The sequence below is a fragment of the Molothrus aeneus genome, chromosome 2 (assembly GCF_037042795.1).
Source record: "Molothrus aeneus isolate 106 chromosome 2, BPBGC_Maene_1.0, whole genome shotgun sequence".
Lineage (NCBI taxonomy): Eukaryota > Metazoa > Chordata > Aves > Passeriformes > Icteridae > Molothrus > Molothrus aeneus.
Genome location: NC_089647.1, coordinates 66,356,087 through 66,383,115, shown reverse-complemented (window position 1 = coordinate 66,383,115; position 27,029 = coordinate 66,356,087). Strand labels below are relative to the sequence as shown.

General features: G+C 36.9%; 1 protein-coding gene across 4 annotated transcripts in view; it reads right to left on the bottom strand.

Annotated features, from left to right (window-relative positions):
• Positions 1-27,029, bottom strand: part of PIBF1 (progesterone immunomodulatory binding factor 1) — a 106,957-nt gene that overhangs the window by 79,466 nt on the left and 462 nt on the right. For 2 of the 4 annotated variants that reach the window (XM_066545068.1, XM_066545070.1), the window contains exons 1-9: positions 26,740-26,998; positions 25,613-25,928; positions 24,687-24,787; positions 22,746-22,944; positions 17,486-17,605; positions 9,263-9,396; positions 7,145-7,253; positions 3,707-3,888; positions 1,778-1,903 (exon numbers count right to left, since the gene is read on the bottom strand). In XM_066545068.1, coding sequence (XP_066401165.1) covers positions 1,778-1,903; positions 3,707-3,888; positions 7,145-7,253; positions 9,263-9,396; positions 17,486-17,605; positions 22,746-22,944; positions 24,687-24,787; positions 25,613-25,864 — 1,223 coding nt within the window. In that variant the 5' untranslated portion in view covers positions 25,865-25,928; positions 26,740-26,998. Of the gene's footprint in view, positions 1-1,777; positions 1,904-3,706; positions 3,889-7,144; positions 7,254-9,262; positions 9,397-17,485; positions 17,606-22,745; positions 22,945-24,686; positions 24,788-25,612; positions 25,929-26,739; positions 26,999-27,029 lie in introns of those variants that run through there. The other 2 variants (XM_066545069.1, XM_066545071.1) reach the window with 2 other exon arrangements.

Sequence of the window (27,029 nt, the reverse complement as noted above, 5' to 3'; positions counted from 1 at the left end):
TCGCATCCCTAAACTGGTCTAGAATGCACAAACTGTATTATAGTCATATTTGACCACATCAGAAAATGTGCTTAGGGAAAGCATCTCACATGTTCAACTACTAAATTGTGTTTGAGCTATGGAAATAGACTACAGGTAATCCAGTGTCAAACCTCTTGCAGACATTCACATGCCCTGCAAATTCACTCATGCTTGCTAATGCAAACACAGCCCATGCTTACAACAACCATACAAGTGAAACTGATGCCAAAAAAATTAGGCATGAATGCATCACCTCTTTATTAGTGGCCCCCTCCCATTTTAGTTTCTTGAACTGATCCATCCTAGTGTAAAATACGTGCCAACAAATTCAAAGGAACTATCAGGCACATCAGGCTTGGCAAACAATATGAGCAACTGAATATTGGATTAGCTTAGCTGTAATACCATTCCATGCTTTGAGCAGGAGGATGAAACCAGCATCTTAACTTCATTTTCAGCCACAAACAGCATCTCATCACATTACACAAATTCACTGCAAATTGTTTTGCTCACAATTTGAGGTTCCCTTTGTCTTACCATTGAGGCAGACTGCCTTACGGTGGATTTTTTAGTATTTTCTAGAAAGAACATATGCTAGAAAGCTTTCTTTTAATTTTTTTTTTATTTTGCTAAACATGTAGGCAAATCTAAGGGATTTGCATTTCAGAAGTAATTATTTCAAAATGAGGAAAAAAACTTCTGTAAAGCAGTTCCAGATACAAATGAAATATCTTTCAGTAGCTTTCTCAATGATATACAGACACTTGTCAAATCTCCAAAGTAATGCATGCTTAAATTCATACTTTGTAATTCAAAATAGATTTGCATACAGGAAGTGGTGTGGATGTATATGTGTATTTTACTCACACTAGCAAAACTACACAATGATGTAATTGTTTTTTAATTAGAACTTTCTGTTGACTGAAATGCAGCAGAAGCCATGTTCTTTTTCCACTCTTCCCAGCAGTAACAAAAGTACCTATTAGAGGAACAGATGTTAATGCTACAAATATCTTTTTACTATTGTCATTTCCTTCTCCACACGACACTTTCAGGACATCTACAGTAAAGTTATTAAGCACTCCTCCTATTTTAAAGCAATCAAATGGACAAAAAACAAGCTGAAAAAGAAATTTCGTGCCAAAGGTCCAAATCTTTAAGTCCCTAAAAGGCTTAGGCATGTGCACATAATTCCATGGTATTCAACTAGATGGTACACATACAAACTCATCATGCAGGTCTTTGTAGGACTAGAATCTTCCTCAAAAGAGAATTTTACAATAATTTACAGGAAATCAATGTTTTTTTTTTTGAATCATGATGCTCTTAACAAACTCAATTAGATTTACTTCATACAGGCTTAAGTCTTATCTCTTTTGGGTTTTTCCTGCCTTATTTTCCGCATCAACATTTTCTCTTCTGGATTCCGAGCCGAGTTTCAAGATTGCCCCTAGAGCATGACACGTAAACTGTCATCCCATGTCAATTAACTAATACTATACCTCTGAACAAACCACAAACCACCAGATTTAATGTAGAACACGAATTCTAATATTCCTTTTCAAGTGATAATGTTGGCTGTCCATCATTTAATAATAAATATAACAATATAGACTTACTGTACAAGTATAATTTCATTTTAGTTTTTACATTTTTAGTACCTCTCAAAGACTTAGTCAGCTAGGGCTATATCTAAGCACAAAACAGTGCTTGGTCATTTCTTTCTCAATTAGGTTATTGCCTACACCTTACCTACCTGTTTTCACGTTCATACATCTCTTTTGAGGTGCTTCTAAGTTGATCAATTTCTTGATTTGTTTTCAACCTTATTTGTTCCAACTCTTCATGTAGTCTCTTTTCATATTCTGCTTTATAGTGGTCTCTGTAAATAAACAAACATATTGCAGTAGTCAAAATATCAAAACTTGAGGTGCAGCTTTACAAGAGCAGAGTTCTTCTTGATTTTACATTTTATTTCAATCTTTATTCATTTACCTCTCAATGACTTGAAATACTTATCAGCCTATGTTGCTATATAAATTAAATGAAAATCAACCAGGAATAAATAATATTTAACTGTGAATAAACAGAAGTCTTTTGCACACAGATTTAAATTTTTAAAGTTATTTAATATTGATTAATCACATAACATTAACATTCTTCCAGAACTTCTTTGTCAGCCTCTAAACAAGTGCTTATATTAAGTAACCATTTAACTCCTTACTTTCTTCTTCATTCCTGGGTAAGGATTGATTAACTTATTGACTTGCAATGCTGCCATGCCACTACAAGACTTCTTTGTGTACTATCTGCACCTCATATTAGGGGAGAAAAAACATCACAGGTTCAATTCAAAATTAAACGGAGTGGACATTTGTGAAGGCAAAAGCCCCCAATATCTGGGAATTTATCCTGTCAATGTAACATATGAATTATTTAAAAAACAAAGTTTTTAAGCAACAAGTATCAGAAGATATCAGGATAAAAGAATTTCATTTCAGAGAAACATTGACTTTTTTTCTAACTTTGGAAGCTCATGACAGATTGTAAGGAATCTCATAAAGAATCTCTCTGACAAAAACAGGGTTATGTTGTAAGCACTTAACAGTTAAGGAATGTCAGAATTTTATAGCATCTAGTTACTGTTCAAGAATAATTAATCAATAATTAAGCAACTGACAAAAATCACAGGTTTGGAAACAAAAGCATATTATGAAGATATGTGCATTTGCAAGTGTAAAAGGTTTTAGACTTAATTTAATTTCAAAACATGTGTTAGCCCATAATTCCTAGAAATGAGTACTTGAGCTGGTCAAAAACTCCCTCACATTAACTAGACGCCCCAAATTATTAAAATGGAGAATGCTTGCTGCCAGGTTTTCCTTTTATTTTATTTCCTTTTCCTTTTGTAAAAGTAAACTTCCCAGGTTTTCTTTTTGTTGAAACATTGCGTTTCAGTTGACCCTTCAAGACAACAGTAAACTTATTTCTTCTCCTTCTTCAACTGTGCCACACTATAGCAAATACTCTATGAAGACCTTTTACACCAAAAGAGGTTTATCATAAACAACCTAAAAAGAGTGATTTCTTAAATTTTCAAAAGTAAGACTTAATTTTTTATTTAAAATACAAAAGTTCTGGGTGAATATAAATGAAATACATAATTCTGACATATAAACAAGCAAAACAAATTTAAAAAACTTTGAGTGACTGCATTGAAAGGAAAAATAATATTTAAAACTCTTCTGATATGGGCTGGAGCTCCATAACTCATCATTTCAAGAATGCCCTTCTATTTTCATTTAAGTAACAATTTTTGTTTTAGTTGTCTATCAGGAGAATCATATTAGCACACTTCCTCTTGGTTATATAGGACACAAGATTTATGAATATACATTAAAAACACGAAGTTAGTTTTATAATTAACTGAGCAAACCTACAAGAATAATTGTCATTAACGCCCAAGTTTATGCTGAAAGTTTACTTCCACTGCTATGGTCTTATAAAGGTTTAAAAAATGTTTGTGATACATACTTTGACCCAAGAAAAGTGTCCTGCTTCTAGTTAAAAAAATATGAGTTAGCTTTCTGAAAAATATAATTAATTAAATGGGATTTGTGCAAGAAACAAGAGAAAACAGTTAAAGAATCTGTCTACTGATAGAAGTGAGCAGACAATAACTTGCCTGGATGCAACATATTTTTCATACATTTCTTCCCTAGCTTTTTTGGCATCCTCTAGCTGAATCTGTAGTCTTTCAAGACGATCTTCTTCATGTGCACAGCGAACACTAAGCTCCATGTTCTGGCGATTCAGATAATCTTTATCTTTTTGCAACAAGCTGAGGGATTGTTGTATGGTTGCCAGCTATAAAAGGTATTAAAAAGAACACTTTAACACAAATTTCAAGATAAGTATTTAACCTATGTACACATATTTGCAATTTAATTTTAACTCTCTTCTGTGAAATCATCTGAACCAAAAGACTCTATTTACACTTGATTTTAACAAGTTGATGAAGCTTTAAGTTGAAAAAAAGACTTTAATAACAATACCATTTTATGGTATTGTTATTTTTACATTATTTATTTCCAGTAGTTAGCGCCTGAAAAAAGAGGTCCTTTCATCTACATCAGTATCTAAACAGTGCTGAAGTACTGAATAGAAGAATAGCAGCAGTACTGCATAGTGCTGTGTCAGAAACACTGATGGAGAATCTTGGTGCCAACCTGTCATGCTGACTATGACATTCTCAGGAACAGCAGTGAAATGTTTAAGGGCACCAGGGTGATTACTGCTCCATAAAGAAATGGTAAAACTGATAGTTCTGGGGCAGATGTAAGGCACAATTGTTGTGGACAAGGGCAAAGAGCTGGTGTTGCTACAGAAGGCTAAACTGATGCCAAAGTAGGAACAAGAATATGTTGAGAACAGCCACCTTTGTCATCAGATCAACCATGTTTCCTACACCAAGAAGCAGTGTGAGGGAGAGCAGTCTCCATCCATTCAAGGTGAACACAGTTAGAGAACAGGCAAAGAGCATAAAGGACACTATTGCAAGGTAGCCCAACTTCATAATCATGATAACAAAACAGTTTCATCCTCTTAAAGAATTTTGCCATTTAAGCACCTGAGGATTTCACATACCAAGTTCAAAGAATGATAAATTAATAACTTATCAGAAACATGTCTCCTACAGCTATAAAGACATAATGTACATGGTTTAGACAGAATTCACCTTTTCTAAGTCATAGAAGGACTAAAGGTTACTTAGGAAAGATACTGGAGTCAAAGACATGGAGCAAGAAGTTAAAGAGATGACAATTTATACACAAACAGTGCTCTTAGAGGCATGCTCTTCTCTATCAGCCCACTTGCTGAGCACCACACTCAGGGTGAGGTATAAATGCCTGTTCTACACCTGATTTAAGAAAAGTAAACATGGTCTCTCTCCAAGTAATATGTTATATATATATCCACAGTGAACAGACATCACAGACTACTACACAAAGAAAAGCAAGCAGTTACTCCTCCTCTGGAACAAGTACTGTGTAAAAACTTCCAATTGGATGTTCTTCCAATCCAGGACTTGATACTGTATCAGCAGACACAAAAATCAGCACAAACCTTTCAGAAGATTTAAGTAATACACAGTTTGAAGTGATATTTTAGTTTAAAGTAGTGCTACTTTTGTTCACTCTGATTAATTCAGTACAAAGTTAATGAAAAAAAGCCATTGTTGCTGCTATTCTGCAGTACTCCATATGTATGTACAAACTTGATGTACAGGACAGTACTTTTTTGGCCATTCTTGTACGCTGAGAACAAACCTGACTTTTGGTGTCTTCTTACAATGCTAGACTGAGGAATAAATAGACTAACAAAGCCTGACACCAAAGGGGTACTTTCTAATAGAAACTCAGTTTTTTTCCTTAATGTTTCTGACAATCTCTACAGCTACCTGTAAAATTAGGCAGAGCAGTGCTATCTTTAAAGTGGCAGTTTTAGCCTCTGTTCTATCTGTAATACTGTTATTTACACAGAGACACTAAGGAACACATGTCCCCTGAATACTCTCAGGAGTAGTCTGTCTCATTTATTCAGCTGCTAAAGTGTTAACACACAAAGATCTTCCACACTATTCCTGCAGGGCTCTGCTTCCCTGCCTGAACCCTTGCCTGCCCACTGGAAGTGGGGAATGAATTCCTTGACTTGCTTTGCTTGTGTGTGTAGCTTTTGCTTTGCCTATTAAATGGTCTTTATCTCAACCCATGAGTTTTATTGACTTTTACTCTTCTGATTCTCTCCCCCATCCCACTGGGATGGGCAAACAGCTGTGTGGGGCTTAGTTGCCAGCTGGAGTTAAACCATATCAAGCATACTCACAGCATTCATCTTCCAATGGTAAATTTTCCCCTGGGGCCTCCCAGGTTCCTGAGCTTACTGGCAGAGTTCAGCCTGTCTTTGCTTCAGCCTTCTAAGTCACAAACCTAGGAAAATGGCATGCATATAATGCCTAGGAAAAAATGGGAAGCACTCGACCAGTGTTGAGGGAGATAGCCTATGTTGCTGTGAGGCTGACCAGCCATTTGAAGGATCATAGCAAGTAATCAAGGCTTCTGATTACCACAATCTTCCTTCAAGTAGGAGCACTTAGTTGGGCTGGCAAATGTAATTTCAGTCCCTGCAAGGATTATGAAGTAAATTCCCCTGGAAGCTATATCCATGAATATGAATGAGAAGGTGACAGAAAAACTAGCAGGAATTTACCAAGGCCAAACCTATCAAACCTGACAAAAATGTTAGCTCTGTGAATGGGGGGATCACTGTCCATGTCATTTACTTTTGCATGGCTTTCAGCCACCTCCTGTAACAGCTCTATGGAAAAGCTAGCAAAATATGGATTGGATAGGCAAACATCCATTGAACTAACTGAACATGGGACAGAAATGTGCCCTGACAGCAAAGAAGGCCAAGTGGCTACAAGGCTATACAATGCAGACAGTGGGTTAAAGAAAATTATTATCCAGTGTTCCACACTTGTGAGACTATATTTGGAGTGCTATATCCCATGACATGCATGTCCTAAAGACATACATTAACATACTGAAACAGGACCAGAAGAGCTCTACCAGGATGGTCATGAACTACAGCATATGATGTACAAGGGGTTAAGACAAATACTTGGAACTTTATTCAGCCTTCAGAAGAGAAATCTGGTTGGGGAAAATATTATTGCTCACTTCAGCTATCCAAGTGGAACACATAAAAATAGCCAGAGTCTTGGCCGTAGATACTTACAGGACAAGATGCAACAGAAAAAAAGCTGTACCAACTGATTAGTTTTTACAAATGCATTTTCACAAGAGAGCAAACAAACACTGGAACAGATTGTCCAAAAGGCTGTGGAATCTCCATCATTGGAGACTTTAAAAACTTGACAAAGCCCTAAGCAACTTGACCTAATCTTGCTCTGTACTGCATGGGCGGGTTGGAGCAGCTAAGTCTCTTGAGACCATTAGAATTAAATTATTCCACGATCCTAACAACTTTGATTAGACAAATAATCAAATTCCTGAGATGATGAAATACACGATTACTAAGGTAAGAAATTTATGTTTACCTCTTTTGCTAAGTCATTTCTCTCTTTAGTCTGTGTTTTGTATGACACCTCCAGTATTTCATAGTTTCTTCTGAGTTCTGATAGTTCATGCTCAAATACATCACGTTCACTGTGAAAGCAAAGTTAAACTATTAGATGCATAAAGTGCAATGAACAAAATTCCTGTGCCTTTTTAATTTCTCAGCCTTCTTCCAGTTCAAGACACTGACTTCTTCCAATCAGTCACTCACAGAACAACTGGTGATAATCTTAACCTTTAATAGTTACTAACACCGGGAACAGTATCATTTTACATGAAACAACTGAGTATTATTTAAATACTAAGAAACAAAGAAAATTCTACAGTACTCAAACTCAAATTCTACAGTACTCATTCTCCTCTGATTATTCTTCTTTAGTGTAACTTTGGGCTATGCATTTCTTCTCTTAGCAATGATTGGTAAGTACCCATTGTTTTAGCTTTATCAAGCTTCTGATGCTATTTCCCATGACATTCTCTTCAATCTTTTGCAGATATGGAAGTCGAATGAAAAAGTGAAACAACTTCATTACCATTTTCTTAACAGAGCAGAAAGCAATGTATACTTGTTCTCAGTAGGTACTCTCCCCTGTATACAGCCTTGATACCAGAGTGGGTTGTCATGTTTAAAATATACATGACACAGCTGCAAAAATTGTGCTGGTGTCCTGAGCAAAAGAGCTTTCTCCATGCACAAAGAAGCATCACTATGTCTCCACTCTCACCCTGTTAGAACAGTGAAATGAATGAGCCAGTATGAGCTTGCAGTTTAGGAAAAAGCTAACCAATATTATATTAAGCATAGCATTGCTTTAAAACTGAGATAACTTGCAGTACAGCAGAACTAGATTTGACATAGTGTTTTTTAAAAGCAGAAACAAGTCTGGAAGTGATTTACTCCTGCAGCGCTCCCAAATATCCTCATGCAGTTATGCCAACAGAGCTCTCCCCTCCTCTTCATGTGTGCCTACCCAGCTGAATACAACCTACTCTCTCAAATACAGTTTTGGCACGTTCATTCATGCTTTTCTCAACTCAAGGCTATTCTAAATGCACACTGTTAAACACTGGAGCCATTCACATGAAAGTTATTACAATCCACTTATTAAGATGCAGTTGCATATAGGAAGCAAATCACAGCATCAATCCATCCTATTTCCAACAAGATGCCAGAAAGATTCCAGGGTTGTTTTTGTACATACTGCTGTGAACCAAAAATGCTGTGAATCCAGAAGACAGATTCCCCTTCAAATGACTTAGTGGGCAAAGTCATTTGTGTCAACAACTATGCCTGAGTTCATTCCATATGAGCAACTAAGGAGCTGACAGGGTCTTTTCTATTCATAATCCCTATTTTTGAATACACTTCTCCACAAATGTGCCAAAGACCAGATTTCTTGTACTTGCAAGCACACTGAAAAAGCTGTCTGGAAGCTGTACTATGAGGTATACATCTATGAGTATATTTACAAGAAATCTATTTTCACTATTTTGCAATTGCTTTTTGCAAGATGGATATTCAAAACATTGGCTATAACAGTACAATCTGTATTTTAAAAAAGCTAGACACTGGAACTTCCTGCAGTTAAACAAATTCACTAAGGTAATCCTAAGATTATCCGCCAGAGTTCTCAAAACAGCCCTTTCAAATTTTATCGTTTCAAAGATATCTCAAGTTGTAAATATTAATTCCCAAGGTCCTGCCCTCCTAACTCACTCAGTAAGCAGCACAGAGTAGAGCATAGGGCCTTTTGTTAGATCATTGCTTTTAAACTAAGAATAAAAAAAGAGTACTTGTTCCAAGATGCTTGCTATCAACAGCTCCCACTTCCTTAGCTGCAATGAGACTGCTAGGCTCTCTTGAAAACACAATAAATCTGAAAATATAACCTTTAGGAAGATAATTTGATGCACTGGTTTTCAGAATGTTGTTCATTTTAGGTCTGCAATATACTAAAAGTGGTAATTGAACCATTAGTGTATGAAGTAAGAAAAAATGTGTGTAAGTCAAAAGCAAAACTAAGAAGTCTGGTCAATCAAGGCTGATCTTTATTAACATTTGTATGTTAGTTAAACACTCGAATTATAGAGATACTTACGATTTTACTTTATCATAGTTCTGTTGTCTGTAATCACCTTGCTGAATCAACTGCTTGGTATCAGCCAGTTCCAGTGTTAAACGCTGGCATCTGACCTCAAGCTCTGACCGACTCCTCCTCTCGTCTTCATAGCTCTAGGAAGTGAGACATTTTGAAATTATCACAAATGCACTGATATTTACTTGAAGTAATCACCAACTAAGTTTCATTAAAACCTCTTATGAATATTCAGTGGTAATGCCTTCATTTGTCTGAGTATTTGGAAATTTAGCACATCACAAAGTAACCAGCTATATCAATACTCAACTTATTTTTATCTTATTACAAATACTTGATTAAATGCACCTATTTTTTCCAATGCATTTGTCCATTAGCACAACTTCCAAGACCAGTAACCATCTTATACCACCAGGTATATGATGTTGTAAAGGTGGTGTGACTTTTGTGCTCCTAGCTTAGATTTGCAGACCACCATAACCAGCTGGTGGTCTGCAAACCCATACTAGGAGCATGAAAGTAAACTGAAAAGTAAACTACCTTTACAACAGTTTCAAACAAGTCAAGAGTCTTGTGAAGATACTTGCTAGTTAATTTGAAAAAAAAGAGATAGGATGGTTTGTTCAGCAAGTTTAGCAACATCTGTCATTATCTGAAAGATTTCAGCCAGTTACTCCCAAATTGTAGCTATTGTATCTGGTAACCAATGTTTGCTGAAGAATATCATTGAAAGCTTTCGTGGAAGAAAAAATAAAATAAAATAAAATTGTTTACTTAATGGTCCATCAGCATTAATTTCCATTTCCCCCTCTTTTTCGTCCTCACATACTTTTACGGATTATTCTGAAAACCAAAACAACAAAAGCAAAGGAAGAGAGTATGCATCCTTTAAAATACCAGGTATTCCTTTTGAAGATCAACAGATTTCCTAATCACACTCATTCCCTCCAACTCTCCACAGGAATTTTATACCTTACTGCCCAATCTAGATTCCATTTTTCAGTTTTCTACTACATAGGTACTTTTTTCACAAACTTATCTTTCTTACTTGTCCTAAATACTGTACTACTTAGCAATATATTCACAAGAACAAACAAAATAATAATGCTCATTCACTTATACAAGATAAAGCTGATGGACTACAAAAAGATTTGCTTGTTAAAAATTTGAGAATACTCCTGGGCATTTATATTTTTTCCATGTCCAGAAAACTGTTGAGTTCAGTTTTTTACTACTGTGATTGATAGCAAGGTCAATAATGGATGCTTGATTAACAATCATGCTATCTGGTTATTATGAATAGATATCACAATATTATTAACTGAAGGTGAGCACACCCTTAAGATGTCATTACTAAACCAAGCATTTAGCAATTACATAATATTACATTTATTTTGCAGTAAAAGACGCTGTATGAGTACATAATTTTTCAACATTGCTGAAAGCTATGCTTTACACAGTTATAGGAGGATAACTGTATAGCTAATTTTCAATAGACAAGGGAAGTTTAGGGCAACAGCATATAAGGAGTATTGACAGAAGGACACTGATAAACTTCACAGACATCATTAGCTGAAACACTGACAGAATGCCTTCTTGAAAAAAACACACCTAAATATTTCTAAGACACTACAGAAAAGCTCCCTAATCTACTAGCCATATTTTACCCATTCTGTTGATAAAAAAAAAGAATATTTTGTTTTATATTTCACATACCTACTTATCTTCACTATTACTAAAATCACTTCAGGCCACAAATCACAAAAATCACAACATCCAGAAAGTTTTTATGAGGATTCTGCATGGTCTACCATTAAAAATACATCATGTAAAGACTTGATTGTTATTCATCCTAACACATACGGATATATATATAATTTATGTTTACCCTAATCAATGAATATACATTAAGCCAACTAAAACTATGAAACACTCTCTTTAATCAGTTTACATGTCATTATTTATAAAGATGGCATTATTATAATGGTAGTCTCTGTCAGATATTTTTAAAAGGTGTGCACAAGTTAGCTAAAGTTTCAAATATGTACCATAATGGTGCAAGTACCCTGTTATCCAGTGCAAACATAATTCATCTTGCAACAGGAAATGTTGGTAATGCCACTTAACTTTTAAGTGCAAATTGAAAGATTAAATTCTTCAATTCTTCTGTGGATATTCCATGCCATTCCGCCATGCTGCAATTCACACACCCTTCACTGAGTGGGCTACTGAGGCTCCTACAGTATTATCTAGCTGAGAGCTAGAAGACAACTACCAAAAGTATAAAATTAAGTTGGTTAACCTCTGGAAAAAGTTGTCATAGACAGCTTTAAAGCCACAATTAACAGAATATCTAAATATCTGCAAAAATAGCTCCTTCTAATACTTGACACCTAAATTTACTTTTGAATTGTATTTAATAAATCAGTTATTAATGTCATGTAACAGTTATGTTAATGTCGTGTAACAGTATGGTAATTCCAGGGAAGGAGAGTTAAATTCTGCTTTGCAAAAGTGATTCTAAGACCTACCTAAATTAGACGGGTTTATCCTGGTTTTTTTTTTTTTAAGATTTAATATAACTCCTGAAGAAACACTAATTATTGCACAGGACACTGCTTTTTATCTACCTAATCTTAAGGTGTCAAAGTACTATTTCAAACACATGAAGAAACATGACAAAGCAAGCTGATACCCAGTCTAGGCTGTAATAAGCTAACACACAAGACCCTCTATGTGGTATGTGCATCTCCAGGTAGCACATACCCAAGCTTCTGCACTCCATAGCAATCCATCTTAAAGACATACAACCAAGCTGCCTGTGCTTAAGCAGAAGAAGCCTTGCTTTGTATGTGATGAAATTAAATTAGTTTCTAACGCTGTCCATATACACTGATTTTAAGATCTCTGCAATGGAACAGCTTTATCTTTCCATTTATCTTCAAAAGATAGGTTGAACATCTTGATGAACAGCTTTGTCCTGCTGCAGCAAAAAAGGGGCTTTTAGAAGAATCAAGATACAGAGCTCTTTCAAGGATAGAAAGGAGGTACTGAAAATAATACCAATAAATAATATTAAGTAAGCCCACAAATCTTAAAATAATTAAAGGACAAGCAGAACTTCCTTACACTGAATGTGATGGCCATAATACTCCAAACACCTCATGGCTTTTCTTCAGCCTCTTAATAATTTTTGCTTCTGCAGAGAGCAGAAACTCAGACTGATGAGATGGTTAAAACAAATGAAATACCAAACTTTTCCTGTGTGAGACAGATGGGCAACCACTGCCTAAAGAAATTCTTGACAGAGCTGCCTAAGAAACCCAGTGGTGGTGGTTTCTACAAGGCATAAGTCTGCTAAGAAGTGCTTTCATTTGGTTTACAAACACTGTCCACTGATGATGTTTCAAGCAAGAAGATTCTCAGCTTGCCTGATCTGCACCACTTAAAACCCCAAACTCATAGAGAAACTAAAGATCTAATGGCTAACCTCAGTTTAATGATATTAATCTTCACTGCTATCTTCAGTATGCAATGAGCAGCAGTTTACAGCAGTCACTGAAATAAACACCTATCTGAATTTTAAGTGTGAAATCCAGGTGACATACTTTTTGAACTAAGTTAGTGACACATAATACATGATAGGGATTAACTGATGTTTCAGAAAGCCTTTGGAGATAACAAGATAAATAGAAATGCAGGGAATAGATTAATCAGCCAATCAAGCAAAAGCAGCACAGACTTCCTTACACCATCTACAGAGAAGCCTGTAAAAGAAAGTGATCCTGCTTTTAAAAACCTTTTTTTTCAAACATCTGCATCTTTGAAGAATCATTTAAAAAAGCCAGCACTTTGTTCGTATCCTAAAGGCCCTAGACAAATGTAAAGCTACTGTACTATTGTGATGTGAAAACAATTCCCTCCAGTTATTTGGATGAGGTGCTGCTTCTTTGTAAAGATGACATTTTGCTTCAATTGTTTACATACTCTGCATTCAAAAATTACTGGTCAATACATTATTTATGGAATTGGAATGCAACTGCCCAAATGTCATGAAGAAGCTATACATAATTAATTAAACATCTCTTTAGTAACTTGCTATGATATTGGTACTCTGCTTGTAGATGGAAAATTGGTAATCTGATTGTAGACAGGTCACTATTTACCACTAAAAATTATAAACAAAAATGTTGAGCTACTCCAAAGTAGAGATACTCTGCAAGGAGCATATGAAAAGAATAGCTTTGGAATAAGTTCTTCTATAGCAAAAGAAATTGGAGGAATAAAAAGTTTATTTCTCTGGATTGGAGCTTACTAGAATTTTCAGTGAAATATTCTCAGGTGAAAAGGATCCTTGAGATCATTACAGAGCAGTATAACTAAACCATCTCGTACCTCTGAGCCACAGCTAGCAGTCAAAGCAAGCCATAGCTATGTATGGAAAGAGTAGAAAGGTATTGGGTAGAAAAGGAAACTTTCACAGATATGAAACTTCCTTAAGTGTTGGAAATATTAAACTGCTGCCTCAAGCTCACAGTTACTGGTAGAGAATCGTCCTTGCAGCTGTTCTCCTGAACAATATTAACAATAGCAAAAAAAAAAAAAAAATAGGCACGCATTTCACCGAAGACCAAGACCTCATCTGCCTCAAGAGAGTTGTGGAGACCAAATGATCTATGCACTGCTTGAAAGAAGTGGTGTCAGGGGGCTGGGGAAGAGTTCTAGAGTGCAGATTTACAGATTTGCAAACTTTAGGAGAAACCTTAGGGATCCCAGTCCTTTTGGAGTAGCAACAACAGCTCAGTTTTCTAATATTCAGACACATCTAGTGCCAAGTGATCCTTTGAGTACAAAAGCTTAGTTTATTCTTTGAAGACTATAGATATGTTTTCCCTCCAGCTGGAAAACATTATCACAGAGAAAACTGTTAGTTATGTCTAGCAAAACCTGACAGCTACTAATCCTGATTCAGAGATGAAGTCTTAGAAAAGATCTTTGTCCTACACATAACCAGCTTTGTCTTTAGGATAACCACAGCTTTCAGATACTCTCATGCTATAAATTTTATTGCAAATCCTGAAGGCAACTTTATATAAAAAATAACTGAAGAAAAGGGAGCCCTGATAAAACTGTATCAATACCAAATTCCAGGAAAACATTGCCAAGAAACTCCCAGCCAGAAGAAGAAAGCAGTACTTAATCTTCTGGAGGTACAAAGGAAAGCAAGATTTCCTTCCCAGACACTCTCCCAGCCTTAAGAGATACCCACTAGTAGTAAATTACATCTGTTTGAGGGAAAGTTCTAACCACTTTGGAAACAAACAGCTCTGAAAATAGTAAACTGATGTTCAGCATGGGAATGCACACATCAGAAGCTGGTTTTATTTCTGGGAAGCTCCTGCTAATACACCACTATAGTTGGACTTCCTCCTCTATCTTTACCTCCAACGCTGGTGGTGCCAACATTATTTATACGTGAAGTACTGAGCAGGACTGTGAAAGGAGGACTAAAACAAGCCTGTACCCTACATTTAGTAACAAGTCAGTCAGCAGTAGAAGAACATGGCTTTCACCAGTTCCACTGCCTCCCCCTAGGCTGTGGCTGCTGTACCTGGAAGCAGAGGAAATGCACTGATCTAAATCACAGATGCACCAATTGTGTGCAGAGAGCCACTAATTTAGCTGTACAGCACAATCACTTACACTGATCGCTTTACAAACAGAAAGCAGAATAACAAACATCCTTTATCACACCACGTTCCAGTGCTAGGAATCAGTCTTCACAGGCCATTTTCTGCTACCTGTTGTCAGAAACAGCTCCCTGCCCTACTGGGCCTGTGTTACAGATTCAACAGCCCTTAAGGGCTAAGAGCAGCAGCACACCAAGCAAAGTTTATGAAGTTATAGGGTCAGCATGGTTGTCTTATATGATGAATTCATTTCACACTTAAATTCTCCTAAAGTTGACTTCACCTCTTAAGTTCAAATTTTCCTTAAAACTTTTTCAGTTCTTGGTTGGCTAGATAATCTTTCCTATGAATCTAGAACAAACCATCTCACATTTCTTATTACTTCATTTCAGGGTGAATGTATAAAACCTGCTCTAACCTGGTCTGTCAGCCACAAACAACCAGAAAAGCCAACATAATCCTCCTCCCCCAAGTTCTGGCCTAAGCATATTTTTTGCTCCTTTCTATGTCCCAATAAAGGGAAGAAACCTGTGTTGAAACTCATGAAGAAGAGTCTTAATTTATCTTGAAAGAGTAGAAAAAAAGAAGGAATTCTTACTGTAGGAAGTAGGTTATTCTCACTCAAGAAAAAACCCAAAAAACAATTGTCTTATCTTCAGTGATGACTGTATTTCAAACTTCTGTACTACTGGTTTCCTAAAGAAGTTTTAAACTCAGAACAGACTTTGTTGATAAATTACACAAAAAATAAAAATATTCCAATGATTAGAGAAAACTTAAAATTTACAGAATACTGTATGGAAACCCAGAAGAAGGATTTGCACAGTATAAATTATTAAATAACAGGCAAGAAACTTCAGCAACTATATTTCATGTACCTGGGAAAACAAGAACTACTGGAAAACAAAACAAAACAAAATAATTCAGTAAAAGAGTGTAAGAGCTTACGGAAGGCTCTGAACAAAACTTTATTTCCTAGTGATAAAATTCCTTGCAAAAAAGCTTGACCTTAGTTAAGACCTCAAAAAAGTTACCCCAGCAGTACACCTTCAAATCACTTTTTCATAAACTGCAAGAGACGTATAGGTACGTTAGCTCCTGTGCAGCAAGCACATCAGAAATTCTAAAATACCCTTACACCCTGATGATGCTCCTCTTACCTTATATTCTGAGGTACCTTGTTGCAGTGACTCTCGGGTAAAACTTGAACCTGCCAGAATCAGAAGAGAGACTCTCAAGCCTCTCCATAAAAGAAAAGCACAGCGCACTTCGAACTTAGAGAAATGCATCAGTGGGAAAGGTGGATACTGCCACCATGTGGTGCAAAAAGAGCAAAATTACAAGCCTATATCAAAGAAAGATCAATGTCCCAAGAAAATTGTTTCTAGCACAACTTTAATTATTGTTATCGACTGTCTTGTTAATTTGCTTCAGCAGAAGTAATAGATGTCCGTCAAATCTCAAAGGCTGCAATCCTCCTATACAATTTTATTAAATCAAAGCACATTAAATGTACAGTGAAGGAAAAAGCTTATGCAAGACAAAAATTAACAGGATTAGTTTAATCTCAATTATGACCAGAGATGGTGACACAGAATAATGCTGAAGCACATAAATGCATAAATTTTATTGACTACTTTCTCTAAGTCAATCAGAATGAGAAATGAAAGTAAATGAATTTCACAAGATAAACTTATATAAAGAATTTCCCCTTACACCTGATTATTCCATAAGCAAATTTCACAGGGAAAAAGGTAGTAACTAAAACATATTCTGAGAAGTAGTAAAATGACAGTGTCATTTAAGTCTCTGCTAGCCATGACCTGGATAAATATACTCTGAGTCCCTGAAACTGTTGTCCCAACTCCAGACTCATGCAGAACTAAGTTATAATACAAATCACCCTAGCTATATGCATACCAAGCATAATATAAATATTGATAAACACATTAGAAAAACCATACTTCTTATACTATTTCAATTCCTTAGCTCTTTAAAAATAAAAATTTAAAATATTTATATAATTTATTTCTCTACTTCTGGTGTTTGTATCTTACATGAAATCGAATTATCTTTTTCTTTAGTATAGAAACAAATACAAAAATTAAAATACAAAGAATTGGAAAGCATAACAGAGAAGATGCAACTCCAAAGAACTTTAAAAAATACAAAGTACTACCAAGACATCCCCATCTCAAAGACCATACAGTGAACCACCACAGTGTCTTCAGCTGCTGCTGGGCAGATCCCCTGTCCAGCATCCCCACCCTGAAATCTTGCCCTCAGAAAGCACAACACAGCTGGTAAGAGACTGCCCTGAACAGTCTCATGAGCAAATCCTGCAGGGTAGCCATAGCATCAGCTTAGCTGTTATACAAGGATGCATATAGGTTATTTCCTTTTTCCCTTGCAGTAATTTTTACACAGCATAAAAGCTTTTTATCTTATACACAAATAATGATTTGGAGAATGAGATTTTCACAATGTACGTATTCACATTTTCTGAACTGAGATAACATAACTAAGGAGCACAGACCTCTGTCAGACACTTCAGTTGGGATCTGTACCCACTTAGTTCTTCTGTCAGACTCTCCTTTTTCATCTGTAGATCACTTAGCTCTCTTCTTAAGGAATGGACTACTTCATAGAACCGGACCTAGAAGAACAAGACAGATATTCAAAGTTGAAACTAGCAAATTGCAACTGCAAAACTACAAACCTAAAAACACATCAGCTCAACATCTTATGACAATAATGACTAAATAATATTTCTAGGGCATGCCATAAAGTAAAGGTTATATTGCTGTACAATTAAGGCAGCTTACACTCAGGCAGATCAACCAAAAAAATACAGTTTCTAATGCACACATGGCCTCATGCACCTCCTTGTGCCAAACCTAGAGCCTATTTGATTAACAGTCAAAAAAAAACCCCAAAAAAACACAAACCCAACCAAAACCCCAAACAAACCCAAAATCTATTCAGTAGTAACCAACTTTACTTGCTAATTTCCCTCAAGACAATATAATTTTTTATGGGGTGGGTAGAAATTGAGAGATTTGATTTGTTTTGTTTTCTGCCAGCTCAGCGTGCTGAGTTTGCACCAAGAAAAATGCAAGAGCAAGCAAGCATGGAGCAGGAACAGCACATAACCAGGAAGAACCATGACACCCCCTCCACACACACCTCCAGCAATAAGTTGATGGTATAGGGATTCAATTGCATCAGGAAACTAAGGCTCTGAAAGACTTGACTCTGCTAAATTAACACCAAAAACATCCAACCTTCTAACAGAACTAAAAAAATTTTAAAGTCTGTAACGCATACTCCTCTCTCTCTTCCCCCACACTAGTCATAGGCCTGTCTCAGGCAAGCAAGTCTCACATCCATAAAACCTTTTCAGAACTTCTCTTCTGATCAAGAAAAAAGACTAGAAAATAGAGTAGTAAAACCACAAAGCCAGTATTAAAAAACAAAAAGAGACAAAACAAAGAAGAAGGAGCTTTTTTGATATACGCCCACACGCACGTACACAGAGGTTATTATTCCCAGATTAACTTGATACCTTAAAATGTTGCATTTGGGGGTGTGTGTGAAAAGAATTAAAAAGTAGGCACCGCTTTCATGCAAAAGCTATTGCATGCCCTCCATCCCTAATGCTTTCTTTGATATATGATTAAAGAAGAAATACAGACAAGAAAGCACAGTTTAAGTAAGCATTCAAAAGCAAGCTGTATTGCACTTCCATGCAAAAGGAAGACAGATCTCTGTTTTGCTACCTGTAAACAGCAGAAGACAAAGACAAGTTCCAGGTATATTTCATATAATTGACAGCATACAATTCTAAAAACCCAGAAGCCATAGAAATTTGCAATGTAAACACAGGTGTAGTATGCTTTATATAATAAGGCAAGTGTGCAACATGACTGAAAGATTAGTATTTTTAACTGTAACATCTGATGATTCAATTGGTTATTTCTTAAGAAAAAAGTAACCTTGATTATCACTAATTTATAATCATTTAAAGCATCGTGGTTTTTTTTAAAAAACACACCTTCTTTTCCAGTAAGTTCTTTTATTTTTTACTGCAATATCCCTAGAAACCTAGGAGACTTGGGCTATCACACCACAACTATTTCCCAAAACACAATAACCCTAAAACAGATTTCCCAGTAGAAACCAAGATTACATGGGATACATGGGATACAGGTATCAAGGATAAATGTATTTACACAGCCTTCCCAAGAAAAGATCATTGCACGGTAATAAGTGGAAATGAATGCAGCAGATGAGGCTGAGGTTTTAGCAGTTCAACTGTTGCTGCTATTTAGCTGGTTTGATAGCCAATAAACATTCATGTAACCCAGCAGTCAAAGCACACACTGCCTGTTGCCAATTCAATACAGCAGAAACTAAACTTACTCTAAAAGGGATTTTAGAAACAACTGTGCATCTTAAAAATCAGAAATTTATATTGGTGTGCTGTCAACAATTACCACTTTCTAGGCAATTTTTAAAAAACTCTCAGCCTGTGCCCACCACTTTTTATGGACAATCAGAATAAAGTAAAAATGGGTGGGTACGGAGGTTGAAAAAGTTGGCTCCTGTTAATTGAAGTTCTGTGAAAACAGTTGCATCAGTTAACTGCCTTCTTAAACAAACAACAACTGAGCTGCAGTTAGCAAAATTATATACCTGAAAGACATGGCAATTAAAATCAGTTAAACAGAACTTGCAGAAACCTTTTTTAAAAAATTTGCTGAAAATTTTTTACAGTGGAATACACAAGAGGTTCACTTTACTGAACAAACTGAACTGGTCCTTGGCAGCTAAACTATTTAACAGCCTAAAGTACTTTCAATTTCACACATACCATTTCTAAAAACATCCCAGGAATGACAAAACAAAAATCTGAATTTTTACACTAAGTTCAAAACAAAAAACTATGATTTTAAAAGATGTGCAAAGTACAGTTTTTCAGTTGTCATCATTAGCATTAAACATTACTTAGGTTTTGTTCTACCATGTCACTATTGCACCCCTTTGTGGAAGAACAGTGAAAAACATCTCACATTTGCTTTAACAGTATCTCTATATACAAAGTCTGCATTTAAGTTCTTCCTCCTGTTTGTCCAGTAGACCTGGTGTCAAATAAAGTCTAAGCATTATATACATGTTTACTTTAGAACTGATAAATAGAAAAAACAAGTCTGAAAATTTCCTGCTCAAGTTGTCTAAGCAGGACCCTTTCTCAATAAGGAAAATTCTACCCTTATATCACTGGGCTATATTATTAGTCTGCACACAGATCTGGAGTCTATAGTAGAGGAAATGCATTGTATTTGAATATCTGTATAGAGGCTTTGCCCCAGAGGTCCCGGTTGTCCGTGATGGGCTGCAGCTGTGACCAATGAAGATAACTGGGATAAAAGGGGGCGGGTTAGCCAGTCAGGGAGAGCCTTGGGGGAGCCCTGACCTGAGAGAGAGAACAGCATGCAGCAGAAGGAGTCAGTGAAGATCTGCAGCCATGAAAATACACCAAAGAGGTATGGACTTTAGAAGTCTGAGATTATCATTGTGAGACTCTAGAGAAATAATAGAAGAACAACAGGAGTCAGAAATTTTAACTGCCTATAAATGCCCAACTTCTCCTTAGGCAAGCAAAGCAGGAAACAGTATTCCCTTCCAACTCCTTTCCCCAGCCTTTGGGAGCCAAATGGATGCACAGACAGGATGTGCAAAACAGTTCTGTAGCCTCCCAGCATCAACATAACTTGAAGTAAAGATAAACAACCACCAAGCTTAACTGATACTTTTAGGTTCACACTAATCCTCTGCTAAAAGTAGTTGAAAAAAGCAGAAAATAGCAATTTACTACAATACATCTTTAGAATGCCTTATCCAGAAAAAGAAAAGATTTAAAAATTACTTCTTCAAAAGAAAAAGTAATGTGTTAAGAAGAGAGGAGCTTCACGTAGCATTTAAGTAAAGGAATTTTTGTCACAGATAAAAATAACATTAACTGGTTGAACACAAGAGTTAAAGAACAGAAGGTTAAAGGTAGAAGGTGGCTGCTATTCATCTCTCTTACTTCACATCTTTCTGACAGCCATTTTCTACCCACAAATTAAATCTAAATTGTGCTGTGACAGCTTCACTTAAAGCAGTTGACAAGGTTACTAACTCCTGGTAGCTATCCTGCCTGGCTACAGAGTCTTTTGTACTGACTGTCAATCAATTCCTGAAGTCCTGAACCTCCTGCACACCAATTTCAATAGCTCCACTGACATGGATTTCAGTTTCTGTTAAAAGTCTGGTTTATTCAACCATGGTGATACAGGAATCAGCAACACCCTGTCAAATACTTTTGCAGAGGGCAGTGGGTACAGCAGACAGCTAGGTGCTGATAATCTAACAGTAACCAAGCTATATGTTCTTGTTTATCCCACAAAGCCTTATGATTTTCCTAGCACTTTCAAAAGCCCAGCTTTTTAAAAAGCTGGTGAGAATTTTTACTTCTCTGTACATATCTAGAGCACAGTAAAGTATGACTTTGATCTGGAGAATTCATTCATGTAGCATTTATACCTCAACAAATGTACTAAGGTTTTTAACATTTACAGCTTCCTTAATAACAAGCTCTACAGATAAGTATCATGCTAATATTTTGATGAATTAAGGCTTATATGTCTAAATCTTCTTCATTCTCATAAGTCAGCTGGGATGCTCTGGATATATCCCACAGGCTTTGTATTGCAAACAAGAGTACACTGTGGCCTCTTCACCTACCCACAAGCCATAATTAACAAACATATTAAATCAAGAAAATGAATCCTAAAGCGTATTAAGGTACACTTTGTCTCCTGCATTTAGTCAAATAGGAAAGGGACATATGGAAAGCATAAGAGAAAAGTAAGGTATATTTGCAAGTGCAATCCCAGCTTGTGGTTCTGGCAAACCAAGTTTCAAATTCCTTTTTTCAGCCTGCTGTATTTCATATCATTAATGTGTGCTCACATTTTAAGTGTAACATGCCATCTATTTAACCTCCTTAAAATACGTCAGCACTTCTACTCTCTTTCAAGACAACAGACTCAGGGATTAAAAGGTTCCTCTCTTTACTGGAACCCAGTCCTAACAGACTGATCCAGAAACACATCTCCCTCTGAAGGTCCTTTATTTCTAGTTGGAGATTAAAAAACCACAACCCACCATAATTTACAGCTTGGGATGGGTTGAGCCTGCCCAGCAGCCTATATATAGAGAGGAGAAAGTGAGAAGAATGAAACAAAAGCAAGAAAACTCAGGTGTCAAGTTTTCTAAACAATTACTGAAGGAGAGAGAGATGAGCTTAAAAAGTAAAAAATAAAGAAAAAAGAAAAGAACTCATCACCTCCCAGAAACTGGGGAAACTGATCAAAACTGATAACCAGCCAGTCCCTGAGTAATAACCACCCCACTCCCCCCACATTCTCTTTGTTCCTATACCTCCTATTTATGCTGCTATGACATTTTATGGTATGGAATATTACCTTGGCCAATTTGAGTCAGCTGTCCAGCTGTGTCCCCTATCAATCTCCTGACCATTCATAGCTTGCTGGGGCAGGGGGGGACAGAATGGGGAAAAAGGAAAACCTTGATGTGGTGCAAGCACATCCAGCAATAGCCAAAACACTGTTTCAGCCCCCAGTGCAAAGCACAGCAAGATTCAGACTGCTAAGAAGAAAGTCAACTCTGTCCCAGCCAGATCCAAGATACAGGTTATATTTTAAAGCAGTGCAAAACCCAATACTTACTGAAACATATTCAGGGATAGAAAGCTGATCTTCAGGAAGAGACTTTAGCTTCTCATAGCATTCATCTGTTAATTCCAAGTCTCGCAAGCTACGACGGATATCTCCTGCCCTCTCTCTCAACTGATAATTTGTTTCCTCCAGTTGCTTCTGTCTCAATAGAATAGTTTCCATTTCTTGCTTCATTAGAGCCTGATGTTTCCTTCAAGAAAACAGAAGATACCAAGTAATGAGTAACACAAGTGACAAAGCTTCACAAGACCCTGGCAAAGAAGGGAGTTCTGCTCATTTTGTAGAGGGAAAAATTTACAAAGATTGAGTAATTAGTGCCAGGATGTATATCACCATGGTTAAACAGTCATATCAGATACAGTATACATAAAAATCCAGGAAATTTATAGTCATTGAAAACACAAAGCTGAGTCTGAGGATAGACAATCTCCACATATGCTGACTTGAATTTACAAACTAAACTTAATTTACGAATTAAAAGGTTAAAACCATGAAAAAGTAGAATCTTTTTCCACACAAACCCCAAGGAGTTGGGAAATCACTTGAACTCGGGTCTTACCAAGTTTCAGCACAGGCACAGTCATACCATCCCTTAATTTTCTAACCACTGTAATATACAAAGTTGGAGTCCTTTATTAAAAAAAAACCAACCAAACAGCAACAAAACAACCACTACTAAAATAGAACAAGCAACCTTACAACACTGTACTTCTATTATCATCAGTGATAAGGTTTTATACAGCAAGAGAAACTGCTTATCAGTTCATGATGTTTAGACGTGTTTATTTTCTTTAAATCAAAGGCAACTATTTTTTTTTTTTATTTTTAGCTACAACTCTTGAAAACATGGTCATTTCTGAATTATTTAAAAAGGAATAGAAAAATACCAGCTAGTACTACAAGGCAACATCTATCCCACTGGCAGGGTACAGGTAACAGAAAGTCTGAGGTCATCAAAGGAATCACGCAAGGACACACTCCATGGTGAGTACAATTCTATTACGTGAGGATGAAAAGTTAAGTAAAAGACTGACAAGAAAACTAATGAAAAGATTGGGAAAAGTAGTTTAACTTTTTTATGCCTATTAATAACAGTTTGCACATCAGTACCTTTTTACTGAGCACTCCTTAGATAACTCAGGTATGGCCAGCATAAAAATATTCCCCTCTGGTGCATCTAAGCATACAGAGTGACAAATGTTTTTCTGACCATAAGCTGCTCTCAGTTGAAAGACTTTGCTGGAACTAATCTCAGGTCTGGCTCCACATCTCTATATCTGTTCTAGCCTCACTACAGAATAGGATTTGGAAGTAGTCACATCCTGTAAGCTCTGCTTTAACATGAGACCATGTAAGTAATGCTCTTCTTTCACAGGTGTGGAAATTCACACTTCACACGTAACTGACAAAGTGGTTTGAGAAGCCTGATAGCCAGTCTATTTTTCAGGTTAACTCCAAACATTTCAGAACAACATGGAAAGTGAGTTTCTACATCATCAGCTGAAAGCATTTCTGACAAATAGGAAGTACTAATGGGAAAAGCTAAACATTACACACTTACCTTTCCCAAGTCTTCTATGCTACATTTATTAAAAATTCTGTTTAAACTGATGGAAAGTCTGTCACCTCTGCCTAGTCGTTTTGCTCTTTATTGGTTTTAAGAACACTTTTACTACCTCTTCCTACTAAATTTTGAATTTAGGTAAAATAAAACCAAGCCTACAAACTTCAGCTAGTGAGAATTGATTTCTAATTTACTTATATCTAAATTAAATATGTAAATTCAATTTTAGAATTAAAACACTAATGTAATCTGCAAAAGAAATCCTATTCCTGCAACTAGTAATTATCTGTTTCTAACTTATTTACACAGACTCAAATTAATTCACAAATTTGTTAAAGATGAAGTTCTTAATTGTACTTCCCCCATACCTGGCATCTTCTTGCTGTAATGCCAACTGACTATCCAGTCGTAAAGACAACAGCTGCTTTTGATGGATTGCATCATTAAGCTTCTCCTCTAGCTCTTCAATCTAAATATAAAGAATGTGAGTGAGTATAAAACAAAATAAGTTACCATAATAATTTTTTAAAAATTATTTTGCAAAAAGAACAAGTTGAAATAAAAATATGAAGATCCCAATGCTGTGGGCAGTGCAATAATGGCAGTCTAACAAGACCTCTAAATACACTAGGGCTTCAGGATATGATATGGACTTTGTCCCAGTGATCTAAAAATAAAAAAAGGGCTTAGTTCCTAAATGGCTATTTGTTCAACTAATTTCAAGTTAGGCTTAAACTCTGAGTAGAAAGCCAATAAAAAGCAGTTGGCATATAGTATGATGTAAAATGAACTGCACACAAATGTGGCAATGTTTTTACACCTTTCTGAATTTCATGCATCTTCGTGCAAGCTGTACACAACAGAATCTACTGTTAGCATGTTGGTATACTCCATCCCTATCTTCATTAACAAAGCCCTGAAGAGTATTCAGATCACCTTTTCTAGTACTCCACAAGTTCAGGTTCAAAGCCCTGCTATGCTACTAACAGGAGTGACAAAATTCATCATTTCTGAAAGAAAACAGGTGTTTTTCCTTTGTGTTTAGGAAAGGTAAAACTAATTAAATCCTCCCTTACTTATAAGTAAAATGACTTAGTCAGTGAAGCTTTCTATATCTTTGTTTCCCCTTCTTCTCATGAAAGAACCCAGAACACACCAAGAAAATCCCCAAACCAACTAAGTAGATCTCCATCATTTCATTCAAATAAATTCTTTTCAGAAGTTTCTATCATACTCTAAAAGCACCAAAATAAAAAAAAAAAGATTATATAATGAAAGGAGAAAGACTACTTACTTTGGTCAGATATTCAACTTTCAAGTTGTCAATCATCAAGTTTTTTTGTGACAATTCTATTTTAAGCAGCTGAAGATTATGGAGCAACTCCTTCCGTTCAATCAGCTGCTTAGTGATTTTTACAGTACCTTCTCTCTCCTCAGAGGAAGAAACATCATCGGTTGGTACTGTGGTTTCCAAGCTGATATCCTCAGATTCCAAGGAGCTAGAAACGTTTACTTTCTTGATTACCTTAGAGCTTTTATGTGACATTTTCTCCCACTATTTACAAAGCTTTTTTAAGCTATACTTTGAGATGAGCCTCCTGAAGAATCAACTGCAGGAAACAAAACAATTAAATGAAGTGTCATTATGAAAAACTAACCACCACATTAGACCACTAAGCAAGCAATGCTTCTCAGTAGCACATGAACTTCTTTTTTTCACCCAAGAAAAACACTTTGAGAAGCTCTGGAGGGCTGCTGCCTGAGGACCCTCTTCATGAACAATCATTATCAAGCGTTTTGACTGCAATAACCCGAATATCAGTGTAAATACCAGTGTGAATCTAGCTTACTAGCATGCTGCTATAGTTAAAGATAGATATGCACGTTGTCAAAACCACATGCACTGAAACTCCCGGAGCCTATTAGGCATATACAGTGCCCTATAAGAGGCATCACACGACTTACTGGAGAAAATGATAAAGGAATACCTTGATCACAGAATCCTATAGGTTGGAAACGACCTCCGAGATCATCGTGTCCAACCTATGACTTGTAGGTACAATCCCCTCAACTCCACCATGGTACTCAGTGCCACGTTCAGTCTTTCCTTAAGCACTTCCAGCGATGGTGACTCCACCACCTCCCTTGGCAGCGCATTCCAATGCCTAATCACCCTGTCTAGAAAATCCACCAAATGTCCAGCCTTACACTCCCCTGGAGCAGCTTGAGGCTTTGTCCTCTTATCCTACGGCTGGGTGCCTGGGAGGAGAGCCCGGGCCCGACCTAGCTACGAGCTCCTTCCAAACCTCGCCGGCCTTCGCCTTCTCAGCAGCAGCAGCAGCACTGCGCTTCCCAGGCTCCTTGAGCCAGCAGCCACCCGGGCTTTTACAACCACCTGGCACAGACCACGGCGCTACTTACAGACGGCGCTGCTCAGAGCCCAGCAGGGAGAGGAGACGCCGCGCTCGGAGCCCGGGCCAGCGACAGCTGGGCTGCCCTCCCCGGGGCGCCACCGCCGCCTTCCTTCCCCACGGCAGCCGGGGGCAGCTCGGGAAGAGGGAATAGTGTTGGTCCCGCAGGATGCCCGGAGCTGTGGAAGGCAGCGGGCAGGTGCCCCAGCGATAACTCGGCAGCGGCGGGGTTGGGGAGCAGCAGCCCGGGCTGGGCCGCTCCTGGGGTCGGTCCCACACACCCCGGGCAGCGGCGGCACG